The 23,085-nt window shown below is 36.4% G+C and overlaps 1 protein-coding gene across 4 annotated transcripts in view; it reads right to left on the reverse strand.

Annotated features, from left to right (window-relative positions):
- LOC141556645 (MAP/microtubule affinity-regulating kinase 3-like) overlaps positions 1-16,350 on the reverse strand; it is a 125,262-nt gene extending 108,912 nt beyond the window's left edge. For all 4 annotated transcript variants that reach the window (XM_074291099.1, XM_074291098.1, XM_074291097.1 and 1 more), the window contains exon 1: positions 16,197-16,350. In XM_074291099.1, the coding sequence (XP_074147200.1) occupies positions 16,197-16,247 (51 nt within the window). In that variant the 5' untranslated portion in view covers positions 16,248-16,350. The remainder of the gene's footprint in view (positions 1-16,196) is intronic.
- Positions 16,351-23,085: the final 6,735 nt, after the last annotated feature.

Genomic DNA, 23,085 nt, shown 5'->3' on the forward strand with positions numbered 1-23,085 from the left:
ACATCTTCCTATAATGTCCCATAGAGAAGTAATTCTGCATCGCTGTATTTTTGGGTCTCTGTTCAACCTGTTATTCATTTTTTTTGATGGTTGGTCTCCCTACTTACTCAGCTCAAACCATACTCCATTCCAATCCATCCTCCATTTTGCTATCAATTTCATCTGATATCCTTTAATACATTCCAATAGCTCCCTATCACTTTCAATTTTAAGCTTAAAACTGAACTTCGATTCTTGGGATACTTTATATAAAAGCCTCAAATATTAAAGGTCCTGTAGAACTTGGTCTCTTTCTACTTATCTAGTTTTTTTACATTTTATTCACATACTTAGATTCAGTGATACTGGCCTCTTTACTATTCTTCACACAAAATAATCCATATTCCAGACTCAGGGGATTTTCACTGACTGTCTATTCCTTGTTTCTGTAATTCTGTCCTTCTGCATATATGTTTTCTGGATTCAAGTCACAACAAAATCCCATCTTCTATAAGAAGCCTTTTTAATATGTTCATTAAAACTAGAACCCTTTATTGTCTCCAATTGTTTGTCCACCATTACGTTCTCCATTGGAATACAAGTTATTTGAGAGAAGGGGCTGGTTTTTGGCCTTTCTTCATATTCCCATTTATTTTATAAATTCAATCTTTCATATATCATGTTTTCTTAAGAGGGGGGTACAAATAACTTTATATGTTTACTGCTTACTCTTCAATTTTAGAGAATATTGGCAATTTGTTTTAATATTTAAGGACATCTAAAGTTTGAATTTGCAGCTTAATTTTTCTTAGAATAAACAGGCACCAACCTCAATTATTCTTGATTAAAAACATAACAAAACATCATACATACATATTCTACAATGGGGTTCAATATATCTATCTTGGCATGTACTGAGTATAAATTCTATCTAATATTGGTCTTAGCAGTGATTCCTACCAATCCCCAAAATAGAGGGAAATAAGCTATGAGTGGTCTGATAAATATTTAACAATCAGCTCTCAGAAAAAATATGCATATGGCATACTTTAAAGCTTCAACTGCATTAATGTTACTTTCAACTTTTAAGGCTATGGAAAACAACAAAACATATCAAGCCCTGATCTGTAGTGTTTTTCCAAGGTATAAACACTCATACTGAAAATTTAACAATCAGTTCTTTGCACATCTAGGAGTAAATTATACCAAGAAAGATCTGTTATCAATACTCATATCAACTGCCAATGACAGGGACAGACAAAGCAGTGCTAGGTAACACTGCCCTCTCTCGAAAATCATCATAAAATGACTAAGAATTGAGAGGTCAGTCATTTGCCATTATATCTCCTGGGTTCTCTTCATACTTGAGACGACTTATTTATCTCATACCTTTCCATGAATTCAATCATCAGATTTTGACAACTATGTATTCAGTCCTAACTACTCTCACTCTCCAGATACCCCTCTCCCAATAGTCTATTAGACATCTTGAACTAGATGTTCTATAGACATACTAAACTCAACAAATCCAAAACTCAAAACATTTTCTTTTCCTTCCAAACTCTCCTATCTTGCCTATTACTATCCAAGATACATTTTCTCAGTGTCATTTACAACTCTTCATTCTCTTAATCTTCCTTTTCTAATCTATTGCCAGAGCCTGCCCATTTTACTCTATTTCTTCCATACATTCCCTTCTCTCCTCTAACACTGCATCTCATTATTGTACTGGTGTGGTAGCCTGCTGGTTGGTCTCTGTGCCTCAACTCTTTCCCCATTCCAGGCCATCTTCCACTCAGTTGTCAATGTGGTCTTCCTAAAACATAGGTATGACCCACATCATATCTACTCAAACTCCAGTCAATATCATAGGTATGACCCACATCATATCTACTCAAACTTCAGTCAATATCATGTTCAGGATCAAATATAAAATTCGCTCACATTCAAAGATTTCATAACCTGTCTCCCCCTTTTAGCTTTCTAGTTTTCTTAACTTACAAATATATTCTGCAATCCAGTAAATCTTGACTCTTAGCTATTTTCACTGGCTGTCCCTCATGCAGGGTATACTCTTCCTCCTCACTTCCTCATGGCTTCCTTGGCTTCAAGTCCCAGTTAAAATCCTACCTTCTGAAAGATATGTGTGTGATCCCCTGTTTTCCCATCTAATGTTATTGCATTCCTTTTGATGATTATTTCATACTTATCCTATATAGAGCTTGTTTGTATGTAACTGATTTAATGTTGTCTCATTAAATTGTGAGCTTTTTGAGAGCAGACTGCCAATCCCACACTTAGCATGGTACCTGGCACAAAGTTGGCACCTTATAAAATGCTTATTTACTGACATAATTTTAAAATTCTTGCTTCATTTTTTCTGGGAATTACAATAGAGCTTGTGGCAAAACTGTTATTTTCTTTCAGACTTCGTTGGTATATGATGTGGAATTATTTTCTTTTTCCAGCATTTGTATCATGAGTGTTCCTGGCTCCATAATACTTCTCCTTGCCCCCCATAAGTATTTTTTCCTTCTCTTTATTAATTTTTCCAGTCTTACTTCCTGAAATGGGATTTTGTGTCAGGGACAGATTCTATACTTCTAGAAACAATGGCTGGGTCTTTTTTAGTTCTGTACTGTATTATTTAGGATGTGGTTAATGAATACTATTCTTCAAGAACTTCAGCAACAGCAATAGTATACTACACATTGGGTCAGTCTATGCAGACTTCTGGGTGGAACAGTAAAGTGCCAGGCCTGAGTCAGGGAGACACAGTTCAAAAGTAGCAGCAGACACTTACCAACTAAGTCACTTTACCTCTTTGCCTCAGATTCCTCAACTCTAAAATGGAGAGGATAATAGCACTTATCTTTTAGGATAATTGTGAGAATCACATGAGATAACATTTGTAAAACATTTAGCATAGTATTTGACACACTGGAAGAGTTAAATACCAATCTGATCCAATGTGTACCTTAATACATATCTTCTGGTATGAGATATAAGGTCTCAATCTCAGGTTCAGGGTCAAAGTGGTATTGCTCAGCTACATATTCCAGATATCCAAGGCCAAACCTTGAATTTGAGTTCCTATGTCCTTGTCACGCTTTCAGGCACTAGGCTTCATGGATTGCCCCTAATCCCAAAACTGGAAGGTTTCCATGAAGTGCACTTAAAGACTTTTCTGTGTGACCCCTTCCCTAGAATACCATTGGTCTTTTGACCATCTCTGTGCAAATCTAGGCTAGTAAGATGAAAAGATTATAGCTTCTCTTTGGAAACATTTATATAGTACTTTAAGGTTTACAAAGCACTTTACATATATAATCTTTCAAATATTATGACTTATGATTATGACTCAGTCTCAATTGCCAATTTTTTTCAATAATTTATGAATTACTTCCTAGGTGGCTCTAACTCATCAAAAACTTATACTATCTTTTCCTGAATCAAAGTAATCTCATAATCCTTAATTATTTTATTTTATGTTTTTATTTTGGGAAGCATTGAGGTTAAGTGACTTGCTCAGGATCTCACAGTGTTAAGTGCCTGAGGCTGTATTTGAACTCAGGTCTTCTTGATTCCAAGGCCAGTACTCTATCCCATGTACTACCTAGTTGCCTAGTTGAGTAAAATACTCAGGTATTTTAGGCCCAAAGTAGACAGAGATGAGAGACAGGGACTAGACCTATAATTTCACTGATATAGAGCTCACAGGGAAGAAATATCCCTTTACCAATATATCAGCAGCTACTTTTTTTTCTTTTTTTTGCTGAGGCAATTGGGCTTAAGTGACTTTCCCAGGGTCACACAGGTAGGACAGCTAAGTGTTAGGTTTCTGAGGCCAGATTTGAACTCAGATCTTCCTGACTTCAGGGCTGGTGCTCCATCTACTGTGCCATCTAGCTGCCCCAGCAGCTACTTTTCAATTTACTGTCTTACAAGGTTGTCTAAGGCACTCTTAGATTAAGTAAGGCAATGATCAACTATGATAGACTTAGTTCTTCCCAGTTGTTTAGCAAATCAAGGTAATCCCAATAAACTTTAGATGGAAAACATTACCTGCATCCAGAGAGACTACTATTGAAGACTGAATGTAAATCAACATATGCTATGTTCACTTTTTCCCCCTTATTTTTCTTCCCATAGCATTTCCCTTTTGTTCTGATTTTTATCTCCCATGATTCACATGGAAATATGTAAAAATGAATGTACATGCATAATAAAAAAAAGTTGCCCTTTCAAAAAAATATGTAACTGGAAAATAAAAAAAATTAAATACAATCTTCTTTTATGCAGTGCTCTATGAAAGATACAAAGATTTTCAGACATAATTATGTCCAAAATCCCAAGGAGTTTATAATTTTACAAGAGAATATAAGACAATGGCATAAATTCATAATAATAATGAAACATTGAGGGGAAAATACTATAGACAAAAGTTTGGGCTTCAACTTCAGAATACTGATAAGCTAGAAAACATTCAAAGATCTGATTCACCAAGAAGACAGTTCAGGGAGCAGCTGCATGGCACAATGGATAGAGCAGTGGTCCTGAAGCCAGGAGGACACATAGCTGTATGACTCTGGGAAAGTCACTTAAAACCCCAATTGCCTCAACAAAAAAGAAAAGAAGAAAAATTAAAAAAAAAAAGATGGATCAGAATATCCTTCAGTTCTTGTCATATTAGCAACAACTGAAGCAGGAATATTAACTTGAAGAAGATTAAACTGCCCATACCCTTTGATCTAGCAGTGTTTCTACTGGGCTTATATCCCAGAGATCTTAAAGAAAGGGATCCACATGTGCAAAAATATTTGTGGTAGCCATTTTTGTAGTAGCAAGAAACTGGAAAATGAGTGGACATCCATCAGTTGGAGAATGGCTGAATAAGTTATGGTATATGAATGTTACTGAATATTATTGTTCTATAAGAGATGATGAGCAGGATAATTTCAGAGAGGCCTGGAGAGACATGAACTGAAGGTAAGTGAAATGAGCAGAATCAGGAGATCATTATACATGGCAAGAACAAGATTATACAATGATTAATTCTGATGGATGTGACTGTTTCCAACAATGAGATGATTGAGGCCAGGTCCAATGAGAGAGCCATCTATATCCCAAGAGAAAACTGTGGGAACTGAGTGTGGATCACAACATAGCATTTTCATTCTTTCTGTTATTGTTTGCTTGCATTTAGGAATGAGTAGGAAGAACATACAATGGTAAAGGTAAAGAGTATTAAAAGAGTATTACAAAAAAAATACTTTGAATTACTATAACGAAAGAAGGGGGTAGGGAAAAAAAACAAGCATTTATTAAGTGTCTATTCTGCACCAGGCATTGCACTAAGGGCTTTAAAAATATTCTTTCATTTAATTTTCATAACTCTGCAAGGTAGATGTTATTATCCTAATTTTACAGATGAAATAACTGAGGCAGATAGATTAAATGACTCACCCAGTGTCACACAACTTGTATGTTTCTGAGACTGAATTTGAACTAAGGACTTCATGACTACAGGCCCAGGACTTTAGGGACTGCACCATCTGGTTATAGGAAAGTTTGAGATGTTCCCAATACAAATAGTCCAGTTTGATTTGAATGGCAAAAGAAATAATCAAGGTTAAGCTACAACCAAACTCTTGAATGACAAAGTTAGGACTTTATTTCATATATCTGTAGGAAGCTATTATTGAGTTTTGTTTCTGAGGAAAGGAATGACCTGGAGATATCACATTAGGATTCTTAAGAGTCCTGATCAACCTTCTATTCTTTAAATTAGGGTAGCCAGCAAGTTAGAAATTCAGAAATGTACAATAAACTGGGGAAATTTTAATATTCAGCCTCAGGATCCCAAAAGTACTAAAGATTCTTTACTTCCAGAGAGTCAAGAGATCAGGAGTCAGCTCAACATTTGGGATGCCTTCTAAAAGTTTTAACCCATCACCTTGGAATGGTGTTGGTACTGAGTGTAAAATCTGTCCCAAAGACCTAATTATTACCAGTTATTTACTGATGAAGATACCAGAGTTCCTGGCACCTCCACTTGCTGCATCTACCAATTATGAAGTTCTCCAGTATCTACAGTAATAAACCACAGAAAGTGACATCACAGATACTTCACCAACGCAGAGCTTAATCATCACAAAATCCAGTGAAGCTGATTGTCCAGTTCCTTTCTGTATCTGATAATCTTTTGTTTCTCTTGCCCTAGAATTTAAGATTGCTAAAATTCTCTTTTCCTCTCTCTACTAGTCAACATTCATGCCCAATCTCCAAGTCTTCCATGCATCTCATACATATCCTGCATATTTCGGGATATACAAGTCAAACCAATTTTCTACAATTGACAAAATCTTTCAATACACCCTACATATTCCAGCAAAACAAGTATCCACATTAGCTATGTCTAAATATATCTATTTTTTTAGACTTCAAATTTATCATCTTTCTATAAGAAAATAATTTTAATCCTATCCTTCTTACAATCTATATATCCTTTGCATTGCACTCATGTTTGATCTCACGCTATTTCCAAATTCTACCACTTCAAAGAAACCTGGATCTCTTCCGAGTATTATCCTTATCTTAAGCCAAAATAAACTGGGCAGAAAAGACGAAGTATATTCATTTCCTTTCTTCATTGCTATTTCCAAATTCTTCCTCTGCCAATATCATTCAATATCTCTTTTGAAATTTATTCCAATCAATTATTCTAATCTATCTCTATCACCAGTCTGGATACTTCTAGTGAAAATGTACACTACTTCCTTTCTTAAGTTTAATACCTAATTCACAGTGTTTACAAACACATTGCTCATGGACTTCACTGTCACTCCTATGACCTTGGATTATGAAATTCCTTAAAAAACAAAACAAAACAAAACAAAACAAAAAGACAATCTCCAAACCTTCTCATCCCCCATCACTTCCCTCCTCTAATTCCTATGTTGCAGGAGGAAGACACAGAATTGTGTCAACTAGGCCTATTACAAATTTTTGTAGTCAATTTAAAAAAAAAGTTTACTTTAAAAAATTTTTTCAATTAATTTTCTATCAATTTGTTCCTCTACCTCAACTAAGCAAATTATTTAAAAATCTGCAGTGCAGGATAGATTCAATGAAAAACAACAGAACCAGACAGCAGTTAAAACTTGAACTCAAAAGGGCAGGAGGAAAATAAATGCAACCATCTCAGTATGAAAAATATATATTGAGATGGGAGTGGAAGTGGGGTGAAGAGACACACTTGGCAAGGCAATGCAATGCAATGGTACCTACAATCTGGTAGGAGGTCCAGAGACGCTTATTTTCAATATAGTTTTAGACAAACAAATAGCAATAATAAAAGATTGCCCTATCAATAGGGAAAGATAATAGTATAAACAAAACCAATGAAATAAGAGTACTTTCCAAACTGCCCAATAAAGAGGGAAGAAAGGGTAATAGGGACACAAAGGAATTTTAACAGCACCATCCAGCAAGAGGCTGGGGGAGGGGAAATGCTCAATCTTCAAATGTCTCTGTGTGGGGAGTCTGGAAATGTAAACCAGTTTTCTTCAATTCATAAAAATCCCTCAATATCACCTACATAATTCAGCAAAACAAATATCCACATTAGTCATGTTTAAATATGTGTAATTCTGGATTTTAAGTTGTTCATCTCTAAGAAAACAAGTTGCACATTTAATCCTTATTGCTTTTAGCCTCATGGTTTATAATTATATTAGTCAAAGTTCTAAAGTCTTTAAAAATTGTTTTTTCTTTATAATTATGCAAATTGTTCTTAATTCTGCTTAGTTTGCTCTGGGATCTTTCCTGTTTCTTTTGAAGTTGTCCATTTCTTATGGCACAATCATATTTCATTGTTTTCATATACCATAATTAGCTGTCATTCTCCAATAACCTCTTAATTTCCAATTTTTTGGCTACCACAAAAAGCTATAAATTTTTTTTCACATACTGATTCTCCTAATTTCTTTTAGATATACATCTAGTAGTGGTATTGCTGCAGGATCAAAGGGTATGTTCTATTTGTTAACTTTCTAAGCATAGGATCAAACTGCTTTCCAGAATATAGGGACCATTCAGAGCTTCATAAAAGAAAGCATTTATCCACCTGTTTTCCCTACAACTTCTCTAAAATTGTCAATTTTCTAATTTGTCATTTCTGCTAGTCTGAGAGGTATAAAGAACTATAATGTCTTTGTCTTTTTCTAATAATGACTTAGGGCATTTTGCTCCCCATTATTGTTGATAGTTTAAGAGTTCTTCCTTAGAAAACTACCTATTAACATCCTTTGATCATTAATCTATTGGACAACGGTTCTTTGTCTTATAACTTTGAATCAGTCCCTTATTTATCTTGGATATGAGACCTTTTTTTGTTCCTCAGTTACCTGTTTCCTTCTAATTTTTATCTAAGATTTGTGAAAAAAAAAAATTAGATTTATCTTGTGTGATTCCATAACTTGGTTAGTCAAGAACTCTTTCCCTATCCATAGATCTGAAAAGTAACTTTACTCCTCTAATCTGTTTATGATGTGACTTTTTACTCTAAGCCACATACCCATTGGAGCTTATCCTGGTACATGGCCAGAGCTATAGAGTCTACATTTAATTCCTACTAGACTGCTATTTTTCCCATTAGTTTCTATCAAATAGTGATTTTTTTATCCTGTATCTGAGGCCTAATACTTAATAACAATGTAACCACTATAGCATGGGGAGAGTTAGCCACTTAAGACTAATTTATCTAAATCATCTCTCTCTCTCTCTCTCTCTCTCTCTATATATATATATATATATATGGGGGGGGAAATCACAGATTTTTGATATATCTTATTATATGGATAATCTCTTTTTGATGCCATATGTAAAATCTTTAATACCACCCAGTACAAAATGGAGAAAGATTGTCTACCACTAATAGGCCAAGAAAAGAGAGCTAAGAGGGAAGGGAAACAGGTATTTGAGGAAGAAGGGGGAAAGGTATGGCATTATTAATTGCATCAGATTCTGAAGGCAGCCTGAGATTTAAAGTATTGTCTAAAAGTTTTAGGTAGAGAAAAAAGGTCTCTGGAAAATGTTTCCAGCTCCATAATTTTAAAGCTAGACTAATCTATAGTTTTAATTTAATAGGAATAACAAAAGGTAGAAAACAAGACTGGGGAGGACTCTGTACTTTATAATTAATGGTTCATAATTACAAATTTAACAATTTAAAATTCTCATCAATAAAGAATTTCACTTAGAATCATTTGTGACAAGCCTTCGGTACACCTCAGTTGAAGTATGGTATTCAAGAAACCAAAACTGAAAGCTTGGTTCCTCTAAGTAGCTTTAAAATAAGAAAAATCCTCTATTCTAAGTATTAGAATACTTAATACTTAAGTCCATTCTATACTCAGGTTGACATTTTAACACAAAACAGAGAAAGAAAAAACACGTGATTTGGAATCAGAAGACCAGTGAATAAATAAGCACTCCCTTTATAACCTTGCTATAAAATGAGGAAGCTATGTGTGATGATCTCTAAACTCTCTTTAAGTTTTTATCGTCTATAATTTCATAACTTTATGAATCAATTACTATTACTAAGGAAAAAAAACCAAGCACATATCCTTCATGCAAACTACTTCAAATACTGCTGGGTAGTCAAAGCTTAATTCAATAAAAATGTAGAATACTTACTATTCCTATAAAGGAGCTTTACCTGGAAAGATTCTCTTATTCACTTAAGAATATTCAAATTATTAAAATTTGAATAAAACAAGAAAATTTCTGCTTTGCTCTTCTTCCAGTTCTGTCAAGGATAAAGCTTTCTTGGCTAGTACCTAAAATCAGTGATTCTGTTCCAGAAATCAGGTGTTGCTGGTGATGAAATTATAGGATCATAGTTCCAAGTGGACAGGATTTTAGAGATAATCTAATTTAACTTCCTCATTACAAAGGAAGGAACAAGAGGACTAGAAATGGGAAGTGACTTGCCCAAAGTTATGTGCATAGTAATAGGAAAGCAAAGATTCAAATCTTTGTCCTCAAGACTTCAAATCTTTCCCACACATATCAAATATATCTGGTGTTTTGATTTAGTACTCTGATTCAAAGGCAATTCCAGAAAGATATGTTTGGAAGGAGGTATGAGGGAAAAAAAGTTTCAAATTTGGTGTTGCAGAATCCTCTGTATCTATCTTGTAGTTTAGAACTTCAAAACCTGGTTTACTGTCAAGTTCTTCCAGAAGGTATGAAGTAAACAGAGTCTTAAATATGCTCCCTCTGGAAACTTATTCTTATTAGGTGCTGGTAGAGTAATTAGGATTTCCCAAAGAAACTACTTTAAGACCACAGTAAATCTAAAAAGGGAAGTTTTTTATTAAAATTTATTAAACATTTATTAAAATATTTATTACAATTAAATTATATTTTAATTGTAAATCAAAATGTATTGAAATCGAAATAATATGTAAGCTCTTCATAACCCAGCCTCTTCCTTACCTTTCCAGTGTCCTTACATCTTATATTCTGCACATACTCTTCAATTTAGTGATTGCTTGGATACCTTACATAAGACAATCTACTTTCTGACTCAGTATATTTACTGGTCCACCTTCATATATGGAATGCTCTACCTCCTGGCATCCTAAAATCCCGCACAAAGTGTTTCTAAATCTCCCACCTTTGTTGATTATTTCCTACTTATCCTGTATATATAGCTTGTTTATACATAGTTATTGCATGTTGAGACTGTGAGTTCTTGGAGAGCATTTGCCCTTTTCTTCTGCATCTCCATTGGTTAGCACAGTGCTTGGCATATATTACCAGCTCAATATGTGTTTGCTGATCAAGTATTTATTGAATATTTACCATTCCCAGTGCTCTCCATTCAGAACACTCCTAATGAATAAGAATGCTATTTACCTTCTGAATAAGAAGTAATAGACTCAAGATGCAGAATGAGAAATATTTTTTGGTCATAGTCAATGTGGGAATTTGATTTTACTTTATTATGAATATATGTTATAGGAGTTTTGTTTTGTTATTTTTTTCTTCCAACATCTTATGGAAACCTTTTAAAACCCACAAAGACTCGTTCCATGAAATTATATTAATATATATCCATCAAATTCATTTTTACAATCCCCCATGGTATTTCGATTTAAGCATTAAAAATACTTTATCTTCACGATCTCCTAAACTTAGAGACTTAGATATGTTTAAACAGATCTAATTTAAACATAGCTAGTTTAAACAAGCAATGATTTGGCATTTGACTTAGACAAGTACCTAAAACTCAGTTTATTCATTTGTTAAATGAGGTAGGACTAAACGATCCCTAAAGCTTTTTTTCCCTAAAATCTAAAATTCTAAATCTTTTATAATTTTACACATTCATCAGTTTAGTAATAGAGAATCAAATTACAATAAGGGGCTAAAAAAGAAGTCATAATGAAATTTTACAGTACTGCATTTTTAATTTAAGATAGAAAATATTCCATAATTTAAAATTAATGGCAAATTATCTACTTTGTAGTGTAATGGATAGTGTGTTAAGAGTCAGGAGACCTGGTTTGAAATCCCACTTCTAATGCTTCCTAGCTGTGTAAGCATGGGCAAATAATATCTCAGTTTTCTCATATGTAAAATTTGAGTTCTAAAGTTCAGATAAGAATGACCACAAAATACTTCTGAATCAATTCTTTTGTAATAACATCATCCAAAATTACCAAAAACTTGTGACTTAAAACTACAATTACTAGGATAAGCAAAACTTAAAATCTTTTTACAAGATGCAGGGAAGACAGAAATTGCTCATGTCAAATACAAATTTGATTTGTAGCTTTGAGACATAATAAACTTTAGGGAATGAGGCATCTCAAATTTTTTTTTGAACAAGCCAAGTTAAGAGTTACTATAAACAAGTTCAGGTGAACAATGCTGAAGTACACAGCAATTCTCACTGAGTAAGAAATATAAGAAATATTTTATATAAAGAATTTGGATAATATATGCTCCAGGCTTAAAATATGTAATTTAACATAAAAGAAAGGATGCTTTTTAAAACTCAAAGAATTTACAAATTCCTTAAATTACTCTCTTGAAACTACAACTTGATAAAATTCAGAGGCATAATTCAGCATGTCCAAAACTGAATCACTTCTCTACTCCTACAACCTGTTCTCCATTTTTCTTTTTGATGGTAACTATCACCTTCTTTAATATCACCCAATTTAAAAGCCTCAGTCATCTTTGACTCCAGTGAACTTCTAATTAGGTGGCAACTTTAAAATCTCTCTTGTATTGTCCCCTCTTTTCTATTTCTAGTGCAATCAACCCTAGTTCATGGGTCAGTCAGGGGACCTATATTTTAAACCCAACTATACTACTTACCTATGTAATATATTACCTATATTTATAGCAAACATATATTGAGCTGGTAATACATGCAATATGTAAACCTATGACTGTGTGACTCTGAGGGCATTTAACATCTCTGGGGCTCAGTTTTCCTAAATAAGAGCACAGGACTTCTTAAATTTAATTAAACTCTTAAACTGTGATCCCAGTTCCTACTCCTAATCCCTGTTACTGAGACCCTTTCAAGAGATCCTCAAGGTCAAAACTGTTTTCATAATACTAAAATATTTTCATTTCTAATATGGTAATTATCCACAAACATTAATTATCAAAAGCTCTTGAGGTCATTAATAATTTTTAATAGTGCAGAAAGGTCTGAAAGCCAAAAAGTTTGAGAATCACTGATTTCTGTTAGAGGTATTAGTGTTTTTGTAAGACCTGTGGAGCAAGTATGGTTTTTACATTATTGAATAAAACTAAGTTCATTTGATCTTAAAATTTAAAACAAATAGCAATCTACCTTTAGATGACAGTCCCCTAATTCCTGCCAGGCCTGTCCCTAGATGGCCAGTTAAGTCTCTTCTAGTCTTAAATCCTATGACTGGTCCTCTCAATAGGTCTACAGTTAATACTGTGAGAATATTGGTCTCTCTATTGCCTCATCCTGCATAAAAGTGGCCAGTAATCTTATAATGTGTTTTCTAAGTAATGGGAAGGAAAAATCTTCCAAGCTCCACAGAAAATTAAAAACTTCTTGGCCTCATAGATCTAGTTCCAACCTACCTCTCTGCACTCCCTGCATAAAATTCTCTGATCCTTTACTGATTTTTCAGCCTTTTCATACACTGTCTTTGAAATACTTTCTCCTTTCAAGGTTCAATTCAAGTATGTCTTCCTTGTAACTTTTCCTGATCTTTCCAGTTATGGATTTTATCTTCCTGGAATTTACCATACTAACTCTAAACCTTTCCTATACATATAATATTTGGGTTTTATTTTATGAAAGCTCCTTGAGAGGAGAGATGGTTTTCTTTCATCTGAGGATACACTAGAAATATACAAGACAGTGCTTAATAAAAGTAAAGGGGGCAAAAAGTTAAACCTAGAAATACTGCTTGTAGTCTAAACCGCTTAAGTTAAAAATATACAATTTTTTTCCTTCATCCAGATTTACAACTATAATATATGTCTGAGTATGAAACAATTTCCCCCTCCCCTCAGGCTACAATAGGGATCTGCTACACTGCAGTTTTTAGCTTCAATTTATAAGTGTGAAATTGTGTCTGTGACCTTACTCCAGATAAATAGTCTAATCTGACCAACCTTTTGCTTGTTCCACACCACTCACCGGGCATTCCAAGAAGAAAAAAAATCAAGTCAGAAATCAATGATAAGCTCTTCAAAAGAAAACTATTTAATCATTTAATATTTGATTGTTCTATTGCTCAGTATCCTTTTTAATGCATTTAAGTAAAATATATCATTTATAATTATTGTACCAACTTCAACCTATCGTTATTAACTACTCAATATTATTATATGCTAGAGATACTATCCCAAATTTTTCAAGAGATTAAACCACCAGATGGCTAACCAACAAATAGTGTGGAGATTAAATTCAGGCATTAGTGTTGTAGTTAAGTGTGAAAAATACTTAAAGGAAACTTCCCAAGATAGTCTAAAATCAATCATCTTCCCTTATCATTGGTTTAGTCCAAGAATAGGCCCTTCATCTATCTTTTCATCTGACCTACAACCTTCCCAATTTATCTCCCTGCCTAAAGTCATTTCCCCACTTCTAATATCCTTTATGCAGGTGCCCAAGTAATACTATTAAAATATAGGTCTGATCAAGTCACTATCTTTCATAAAAATTCCTAATGGCTCTTTAGTACTTCAAGATTAAAACAGAAACGCATCTGTTCTGGCTCCTAAAGCCCTTCATGATTTGGCATGAAGATATTTTAAGATTTATTACATCTTCACTAATTCTCCTGTTCAACCAAGCTGTTCCATTAGCTACTCCTCTATCATTTTCTGTCTTTATATCTCGGCAGACAGTTCCCTATGCCTAAAAGTTATTCCCTGCTTATCTCTATCTTTTAGATTTCCTAGCTTCCTTCAGGGTTCCATTCAAATTCCATCTACCCATATGAAGCTTTTTATAGATAAGCAGCAGCCCATTCCATCAATTCATCAAATTAACCTTCCATTTACTGTGTATATATTATGTATTAATTTGCTTGAGTACAAAGTTTCCCCTATAGAAAGTATGTTCCTTGAGGGCAGGGCCATTTTCATTTATGTCTGTATAGCCCCAGAACCTGGCACAGTGTCTGTATGTAATAATGTAATAAATGCTTTTAAATCTAGCTGTCAACAAATCTTTTAATTTAAGCATAGCATTTAGTTTCCATCAATAACTTAGCTAGATATTTTATATTAGAGAATTTCAGCTGACAATTCAATCATGAAAAACTAGCTGAGTTCAGACAATTTATCTAGATATGATTTATCTCAACTTTGAGAGGTGAGTGAGTGTCCCTTTAAAACAAGGATTTTTAACTTTTTTTTTTTTAATCTCAGAAATGCCTATGGCATCTTCTATGAATACCTTTTAAATACATAGGACTACCAAGGAAGCCAACAATATTTAAATACAGTTATCAAAACATTTTTTACAAGTTCCCAAGACACTAAGTTAAGGGATTCTGCTTTAAAAGCACTTCCAAGAGCAACAACTGATTTAACAAAAAATTTAAAAAAATTTTTTTTTGGTTTTTCTCTCTTCTCAAAACAGATGTTAAAAAAATTATTCTTTACTAAGGTGTGTATTCTGTAGAAGTGGGGTCTTCTAATATAAGTGGGTTTTGCTTACCATCCAAAAAGAGACTATTTTTAAGAGGATATGGTTATTGCTATTTCGAACTTTTTTCAAAATAAGGAGCCAAAAAAGGGAGCTGATTCTCTCCAATTTGTTCTTTTTATCAAGCACCAAAAACAGTCTTTAACTGACAGCCTCGTTAGATACGTGTGATCAAAACCAGAAAGTCTAGAGAAACAAATGAGTGTCTTAAAAACTCTAATGGAGCAGTGGAAGACAACCCAAGCAAGTTATTCTGACTGGTCTAACAACAACTTTTAGACTTTACTGGCTGATAACACTCCCACCAAGGGAACACAAAATATATTCTCACCGCCCAAACATCACTTATATATACTATTTAACTATCCAGAGCCAGTTTGAAAATGAACATTTTTTTAAACACATTAGTCTCTTTGGGATCAATTTAGTCTTTTTTAGCTGTGTCCAGATTCAAAGTTTGGATAGGATCCGGTAGGTAGCTTTTACCTCCTCACAAATTCTGAGAACAGGGGCTATAGCAAAATTTAGCTCCGTCCAAGCACCAAGCGAAGTCCAGAGAGTTCATTTATACAGTACATGGCGTTTTGCGGTTACGACCTTGTGTGGTAGGTACCGTCAGTAATTCGGTCAATTTACAAAAAGGAAACTGAGTCTCCGGAGGGGAAGAGACAAGGTCATAAAGGTTACATAAAGGTTTGGCCCAGGGTCCTCTCCCATCTAGTGCTCTTTCGAGCACTACGACCACCGTCTCTCTGCGAGGGAGCGGCGCTGCTGCACGCAATGGGCGCCGAGGGTTTGCCGAAGATTGAGTGAATATTAAAAGACTGGTTATTTTCAGATTTAGGGATAAAATTGACCCAACTGCTTTTTAGCTTCTGGAAAACAGGGTAGGTGCTAAAGCACAGACACTATGTGAATGTTCCAGAATAAAATCAAAGCTACCAACGAATTGCTGCATAGGAGAATCTGTACCGTGGCTACTTACGTTTTCAGTGTCTCGCTCAATGACCGTTGGCAAAGGGGTCCTAGTGGACATTTTAATTCACTTTTAATTTTTTCTCCCACAACGGGGAGAAAAAAGAAAAAAAGAAAAAAGAAACAAAAAGGACGCCAGAAAAACAAGGAACGACAACAAGAAAGAATCGAGCCTCGCCGGTCCGGTGGCCACAGGACAGTCTCAGTAGTGGTTCTGAAGGGGCACCATGGGGGAGGGTGGCTTCCTTCTCCCTCCCCCCGCACAGTGGTCTAGATCCCAGGCTTGGCCGAACGATCCCCCGGGCAGGTTCCGGGCTTCATGCTGCTCTCGCTGCCCCACCCCCCCAGTCTGGGACCGGACACCGACCCCCTCCCCCTCCCCACCCCGGTGCAGCTGGAGGGGCGGGGAGGCTTCAGGCGTGGGAAAGTCCTGGGAGGAGAGCGGCGCCCAGGGCAGGGCGGCGGAGAGCGAGGCGGAGTTGAGAGAGGGGGTCTCTAAGGTCCGTCGCGGCTCCCGAACCGGGCAGTCAGGGAGGAGCCGCACGAGCAGAGGCGGCGGGATGCAGGGCAGGGCAGAGCCAGGCCGGGCAGCAGAGGGGAGGCTGCAGGGTCCGCCCGCCAGACTTTCCCGGGCCCCGAGAGCCTCGCACTGCTCCGGGCGCTGCTCCTCCTCCTCTACCTCGCCTCAGGTTTCAGCGCCGGGGCCTTCACACCCCGGCACCAGCCGCCCGGAAGAGGAGTGGAGAGCAGGCTGCGGAAGGTCACAGGTGCCGACCATGGAAGGGGCCTCGGGCGGGGAACTGCGGTCTCCTTTCACCGTCTCTTGTCGCCCCAGCCCCGCCCGCCTGCCTGACTCCTCCGCTCGGATCTCCGCAGCCCGCTACCGCCTCTCCTCAGAAATCCAAGATGGCCGCCACCCAGCTTCCTCTGCTGCCTCCGGCTCCCCTCGCCGACCCCAGACGGGAGCGGAAGTTACAACACCCTCTTCGCCCCGCCTCTCCGGAGGAAGCTCAGCCAATAGCCGAGGCGGGAGGAGGCAAACCTCGACTGTTGTTGCTAAGGGCGACTGGATTCCTGTCGGGGAGGGAAGGAAGGAGAGGGGAAGGGAAGAGAAGGGAAGGGGGGGGAGAAAAAGGGGGAAAGGTGGGGCTTTTGGTGGGAGAAGACTCTTAAGGTTGAAGGGTTTAAAGGTCTAAAGAGACCTTGGAGACCAATTTGTTCCAAATCTCAATTTTTTCAGAAGGGGAAACTGAGGTCCAGAAAAGGAAATTGACCTGCCTAGGTCACATAATTTTTTTTTTTTATTTTATTTTTTTTTTTAATTTTTTTTATTATATATATATATTTTATAATATTATCCCTTGTATTCATTTTTCCAAATTACCCCCCCTCCCTTATTCCCTCCCCCCGACGACAGGCAATACCATACATTTTACATGTGTTACAATATAGTCTAAGTACAATACATGTGTGTGAATATCATTTTCTTGTTGCACAATAAACATTAGAATCCGAAGGTACATGCAACCTGGGCAGACAGATATTAGTGCTAACAATTTACATTCCCCTCCCAGTGTTTCTTCTCTGGGTGTATCTACCTCTGTCCATCATTGATCAACTGGAAGTGAGTTGGATCTTCTTTATGTTGAAGATTTCCACTTCCATCAGAATACATCCTCATACAGTATCGTTGTTGAAGTATACAGTGATCTTCTGGTTCTGCTCATTTCACTCAGCATCAGTTGATTTAAGTCTCTCCAACCCTCTCTGTATTCCTCCTGCTGGTCATTTCTTACTGAGCAATAATATTCCATAACTTTCATATACCACAATTTACCCAACCATTCTCCAACTGATGGACATCCATTCATCTTCCAGTTTCTAGCTACAACAAAAAGAGCTGCCACAAACATTTTGGCACATATATGTCTCTTTCCGCTCTTTAGTATTTCTTTGGGATATAATCCCAGTAGTAGCGCTGCTGGGTCAAAGGGTATGCACAGTTTGATAACTTTTTGGGCATAGTTCCAAATTGCTCTCCAGAATGGCTGGATTCTTTCACAACTCCACCAGCAATGTATTAGTGTCCCAATTTCCCCACATCCCCTCCAACATTTGTCATTATTTGTTCCTGTCATCTTAGCCAATCTGACAGGTGTGTAGTGGTATCTCAGAGTGGTCTTAATTTGCATTTCTCTGATCAATAGTGATTTGGAACACTCTTTCATGTGAGTGGATATAGTTTCAATTTCTTCCTCTGAGAATTGTCTGTTCATATCCTTTGACCATTTATCAATTGGAGAATGGTTTGGTTTCTTATAAATTATGGTCAGTTCTCTATATATTTTGGAAATGAGCTAGGTCACATAATTAATAAACAATAAATAATTAACAACAACTAACAACAAATAATAACTAAGCTGGAAGAAGAACCCAGACTCTCTAAATCAAAATCCAATTATCTCAACCCCTATCCTCCTTTTCCCTGGAAGTGGATTTATCTCCCATCTTTCCTTTAAAGAATCTCTGGAAGTCCACTGTGTGGATTTTAAGTCCCATCTCCTGCTCCTTATCATACTCGGCTTTCAGCCAGTCATCACTGAGTCCAACTCTGCAGTCTGAGAGACAGAAGGAGAGGCCATACTCTAGAGCAGAAAACAAAAACATCAGGGCCCGGCCTGTGACGTCCTATGTGTTCCGTCAAAGATGGGGCTCTAGGATTTAGAGAGCATATAGAGAAGACCTGGCCCCATCCCCTCATCTAACAAATTAGGAACCTGAATCCCAAGGGGCAAATTGTTTGCCTAAAGTTAGTTATGTCTGGTGTGGAAGGTCTATTGCCACCTGGAAACTGCCCCTTTTATTTCCAGCTTTTATCTCACACTACTTGCCATCATCTAATTAAACAATCAAGCATTTAAGGGAATACTATGTGCAGATCTTTTTTACAAGAGGAGAGAGATGTGAAAACAAAATGAAATAGTACCTATCCTCCAAGAGCTTACATCCTACTAAGGAAATACATTCAATAATCTTAGAGAGCACTAGCAACTAAGGGAAATGCGAAAGGCTTTTCTCCAGGAAAGATCTCTAAGGGTCTGTTCAGCTCTGACATATTAAGAACCCACTATTCTAAGAGATTAACTGGGTGAACAAGAGGGCTTGAGTATGAAGAGAGAAAATGCCAGTATATTGTCTAGAAAAATTAAACAGTTTGCATCATGAGCCATAAAAAAACTGAAAATAGGAGATGCTTGATATTGATGTAGAAATGCCAGTTTCTTCTGCTTATGTATCCTGTAATCAAAGCAAAATCAGCCAAACATGGACAATTTACAGTGGACAGAATTTTTCAGTTTTAGGAGCTGTACAAGGATCATAGAGCTAGTGCTGGAATGCACCTCAGTAGCCATTTAGTCCAACTTATTTGATAGATGATGAGAATAAGTATTAGAGATTTACTGAACGTCATATAAAGTGGAGCCATGATTTAGGCTAGAATCTGATCTGGAACCAAGTTCAGCAGTCCAATGATGCTTCTAGAAATGAGCAAAGTCCCATGTGCTCCATGTATTCCAGTCAGGTTGAATTCCTCTGTCCCCTAGAATATCAAGCACTTTCCTGCCTGCATGTTTTTGCTCAAGATGTTCTCCATAGGAGTCCCTTTACTTCTTCACCTACTAATGGAATATATTACAACAAGAAGACACAGTGCTTCATTATTGATGTAATATCACCCCCATTTTGCAGAAGAAGAAACTGAGGCTTAGAGATTTGTAGCAGCCTTTTTGAGAGAGACAAGAAACTGGAAACAATGAAAGCCCATTAAATTGTGAAATGGCTAAATAAGTTAAATATATGAATGTAGGAGAATATTATTGTTCTATAAAACGGTCAGCCGGTTGATTTCAGAAAAGCCTGGAAAGACTTACATGAACTGATACTGAGTAGAACCAAAAGAACATTGTACACAGAAACAAGATTATGTCATGACCAATTGTAAAGGTCTTGGTTCTTTTCAAAAATGAAGTAATTCAGGCCATTTCCAATAGACATGCTGGAGAGAGCCATTGGTATACAAAGAGAAGATTATGGGAACTGAATGTGAGTCATAACATAGTATTTTTATCTTTGTTGTTGTCGTTTGCTTGCTTGTTTTTCCTTTCTCATTTTTTTCCCCTTTAGTTCTTTCTTTTTTTTTTTTTCTTTTTTTTTCTGAGGCTGGGGTTAAGTGACTTGCCCAGGGTCACACAGCTAGGAAGTGTTAAGTGTCTGAGACCAGATTTGGACTCGGGTCCTCCTGAATTCAGGGCTGGTGCTCTATCCACTGCGCCACCTAGCTGCCCCTCCCTTTAGTTCTGATTTTTCTTGGGCAGCATGATAACCATGGAAATATGTTTAGAAGAATTGCACATGCTTAACCTATATTGAATTACTTGCTATCAAGGGGAGGTGGGAAGTGGAGAGAGGGGAAGAAAAATTTGGAACACAAGGTCTTGCAAGGGTGAATGTTGAAAACTATCTTTACATGTGTTTTGGAAACTAAAAAGTTATTATTATTAAAAATTGCTTCTCAGCTTTCACATAGAATTTTGCTTAATGCCTATGCAGCTCTATCATATCTATATATATATCAAAATTATGGATATCTGTTTTTTACTAAATTATAAACTCCATAAGTGCATGCATGGGACATAGTTAAAATTTGAATCTTCTCCAGTGATGTCATCCCAATGTAGCAGGCATTTGATAAATGTTTGTTGGATCTCATTAAATTGAATTAAAGATTTTAGTCCCTACTTCCAAGGGTTTGTGAAGCAATTGGGAAGTAGAATTGACTCACATGAAGCACCTAGAAAACAATACAATGATATAATTACTTCTTATCTGGGGCAGAGAACTATAGGTGTTGAAAAAATGAGGGGTCAGGGAAAGCTTCAAAGAAAATAGGTCTTGACTTTAGCCTTGAATTCTATTCAATTCAACAAACAGTTTTAAATACAAGTCTCTGCCTGTGCTAAGCACTAGGGAATAAAAATTTTAAATGACTCAAAGCCTGCCTTCAAAAAGCTTATAATTCAAGAAAGAGAATATTACATGTATACAAGTTACTATGATATTTGTGTCACAGGATATGATGAGGACAAAGGAGAGATCTAGTAAAATTGCTATCCAAAAAATAAACAAACAAAAAAAAAAAACTGGGTTGGAGGTAGAGAATTTTTAGGTAGGGGAAAAAGGAGAGACTAAATTTCACAAAGGTGACATCCAAGAAGAGCATTGAATGAAATAAAGTTCAACAGATGGAAATGAGCAAAAAAAAAAGGATCCCACTGCAGACATGAGGATTTTGTAAACAAAGGCTTAGAGCCCAGAGAGAACAGGACAAGAACAGATGGTAAGTTGTCCAGTTTTGCTGGAATGCTGAATATGTGAAGGGGAGTAATGGCTGGAAAGATAGAGTGGCACCAGACTCTGGAAGAGGGATGATTGATGGTCTGGAGGTATTGGGAAGCATTAACAAAGGGGTGGGAATGCCTTTTCCTAAGAGAATAGTGAAGAAAGGATGTGTGAGGATATTCAGCCCTTTAGAAAAGAAAAAGCTGGAAGTTAGAGAAGTTTATATCAAATGTCCTCAATCTTCCCAGTAAAGTAAAAGGTATGCTCATATGCTGTGCAGAATGCTGGATTGGACTTGAATAGACTGAAATGAAGCCTAAATGTGTGTCCTGTTAATTATATTAAAATATAGAAGATGTATCCTTTATTCTCAGTGAATTTCTCATCTAAAGAAAAAGAATATAGAGAGTTTTGTTTTGTTTTATTTTTCTTTTTTACCCCTGAGGCTGGGGTTAAGTGACTTGCCCAGGGTCACACAGCCAGGAACTGTTAAGTGGCTGAGATCACATTTGAACTCAGGTACTTTGACTTCAGGGCTCGTGCTGTATCCACTGTGCTACCTAACTACCCCTGTTTTTGCTTTTAAACATTGAGATAATCATTCACTCACCATTTACCTATTAAGCATGTATAGTATACAAGAAATTGTGCCATGTGCTAGCGATCTAAAGAAAAGGCAAAATAAATAAAGCCCCCAGCTTCTGTGCTGAAGAAACTCATATTCTATTGAGGAGATGCAACATTTACATGGATTAAAAAGTACAAAATAATTTGGAAAAAAGTAGAATTTAGGAAAGGAGTTATATTGTTTTGAGGCAATTGGGGTTAAGTGATTTGCCCAGGGTCACATAGCTATGTGCCACTGTGTTACTTAGCTGCCACCAGAAAACAGTTATTATAAAGGAATACTAGGAAAAAAATATAGAAAAGGTTCAACAATTCTAGAAAGTAATTTGGAATTATTCATCAAAAATCACTAAGCACTACCGCGCAACAAGAAAATTGGATTTACACACATATATTGTATCATGTGTACACTGTAACACATGTAATATGTATGGGATTGCCTGTCATCTAGGGGAGGGAGAAGAGGGAGGGAGGGGAAAATTTGCAAAAATGAATACAAGGGATAATGTTATAAAAAATTACTCATGCATATGTACTGTCAAAAATTTTTTTTATTAATTTTATAATTATAAAATTAATTTTAAAAAAAATCACTAAGCTGGGGCAGCTAGGTGATGCAGTGGATAGAGCACTAGACCTGAAGTCAGGAAGACCTGAGTTCAAATGTGGCTTCAGACACTTGACACTTCCTAGCTGTGTGACCATGGTCAAGTCACTTAACCCCAATTGCCTCGGGGGGGGGGGGGGGAAGGGGGAAAGAATCACTAAGCTATGAATACCCTTTGACCAAGAAATACCCAAAAAGATAAAAGAAATAGGAAAGGGAATCATATGTTAAACACACACACACACATATATACAATATACATAAA

This window comes from Sminthopsis crassicaudata, chromosome 2 (genome assembly GCF_048593235.1).
Source record: "Sminthopsis crassicaudata isolate SCR6 chromosome 2, ASM4859323v1, whole genome shotgun sequence".
Classification (NCBI taxonomy): Eukaryota; Metazoa; Chordata; class Mammalia; order Dasyuromorphia; family Dasyuridae; genus Sminthopsis; species Sminthopsis crassicaudata.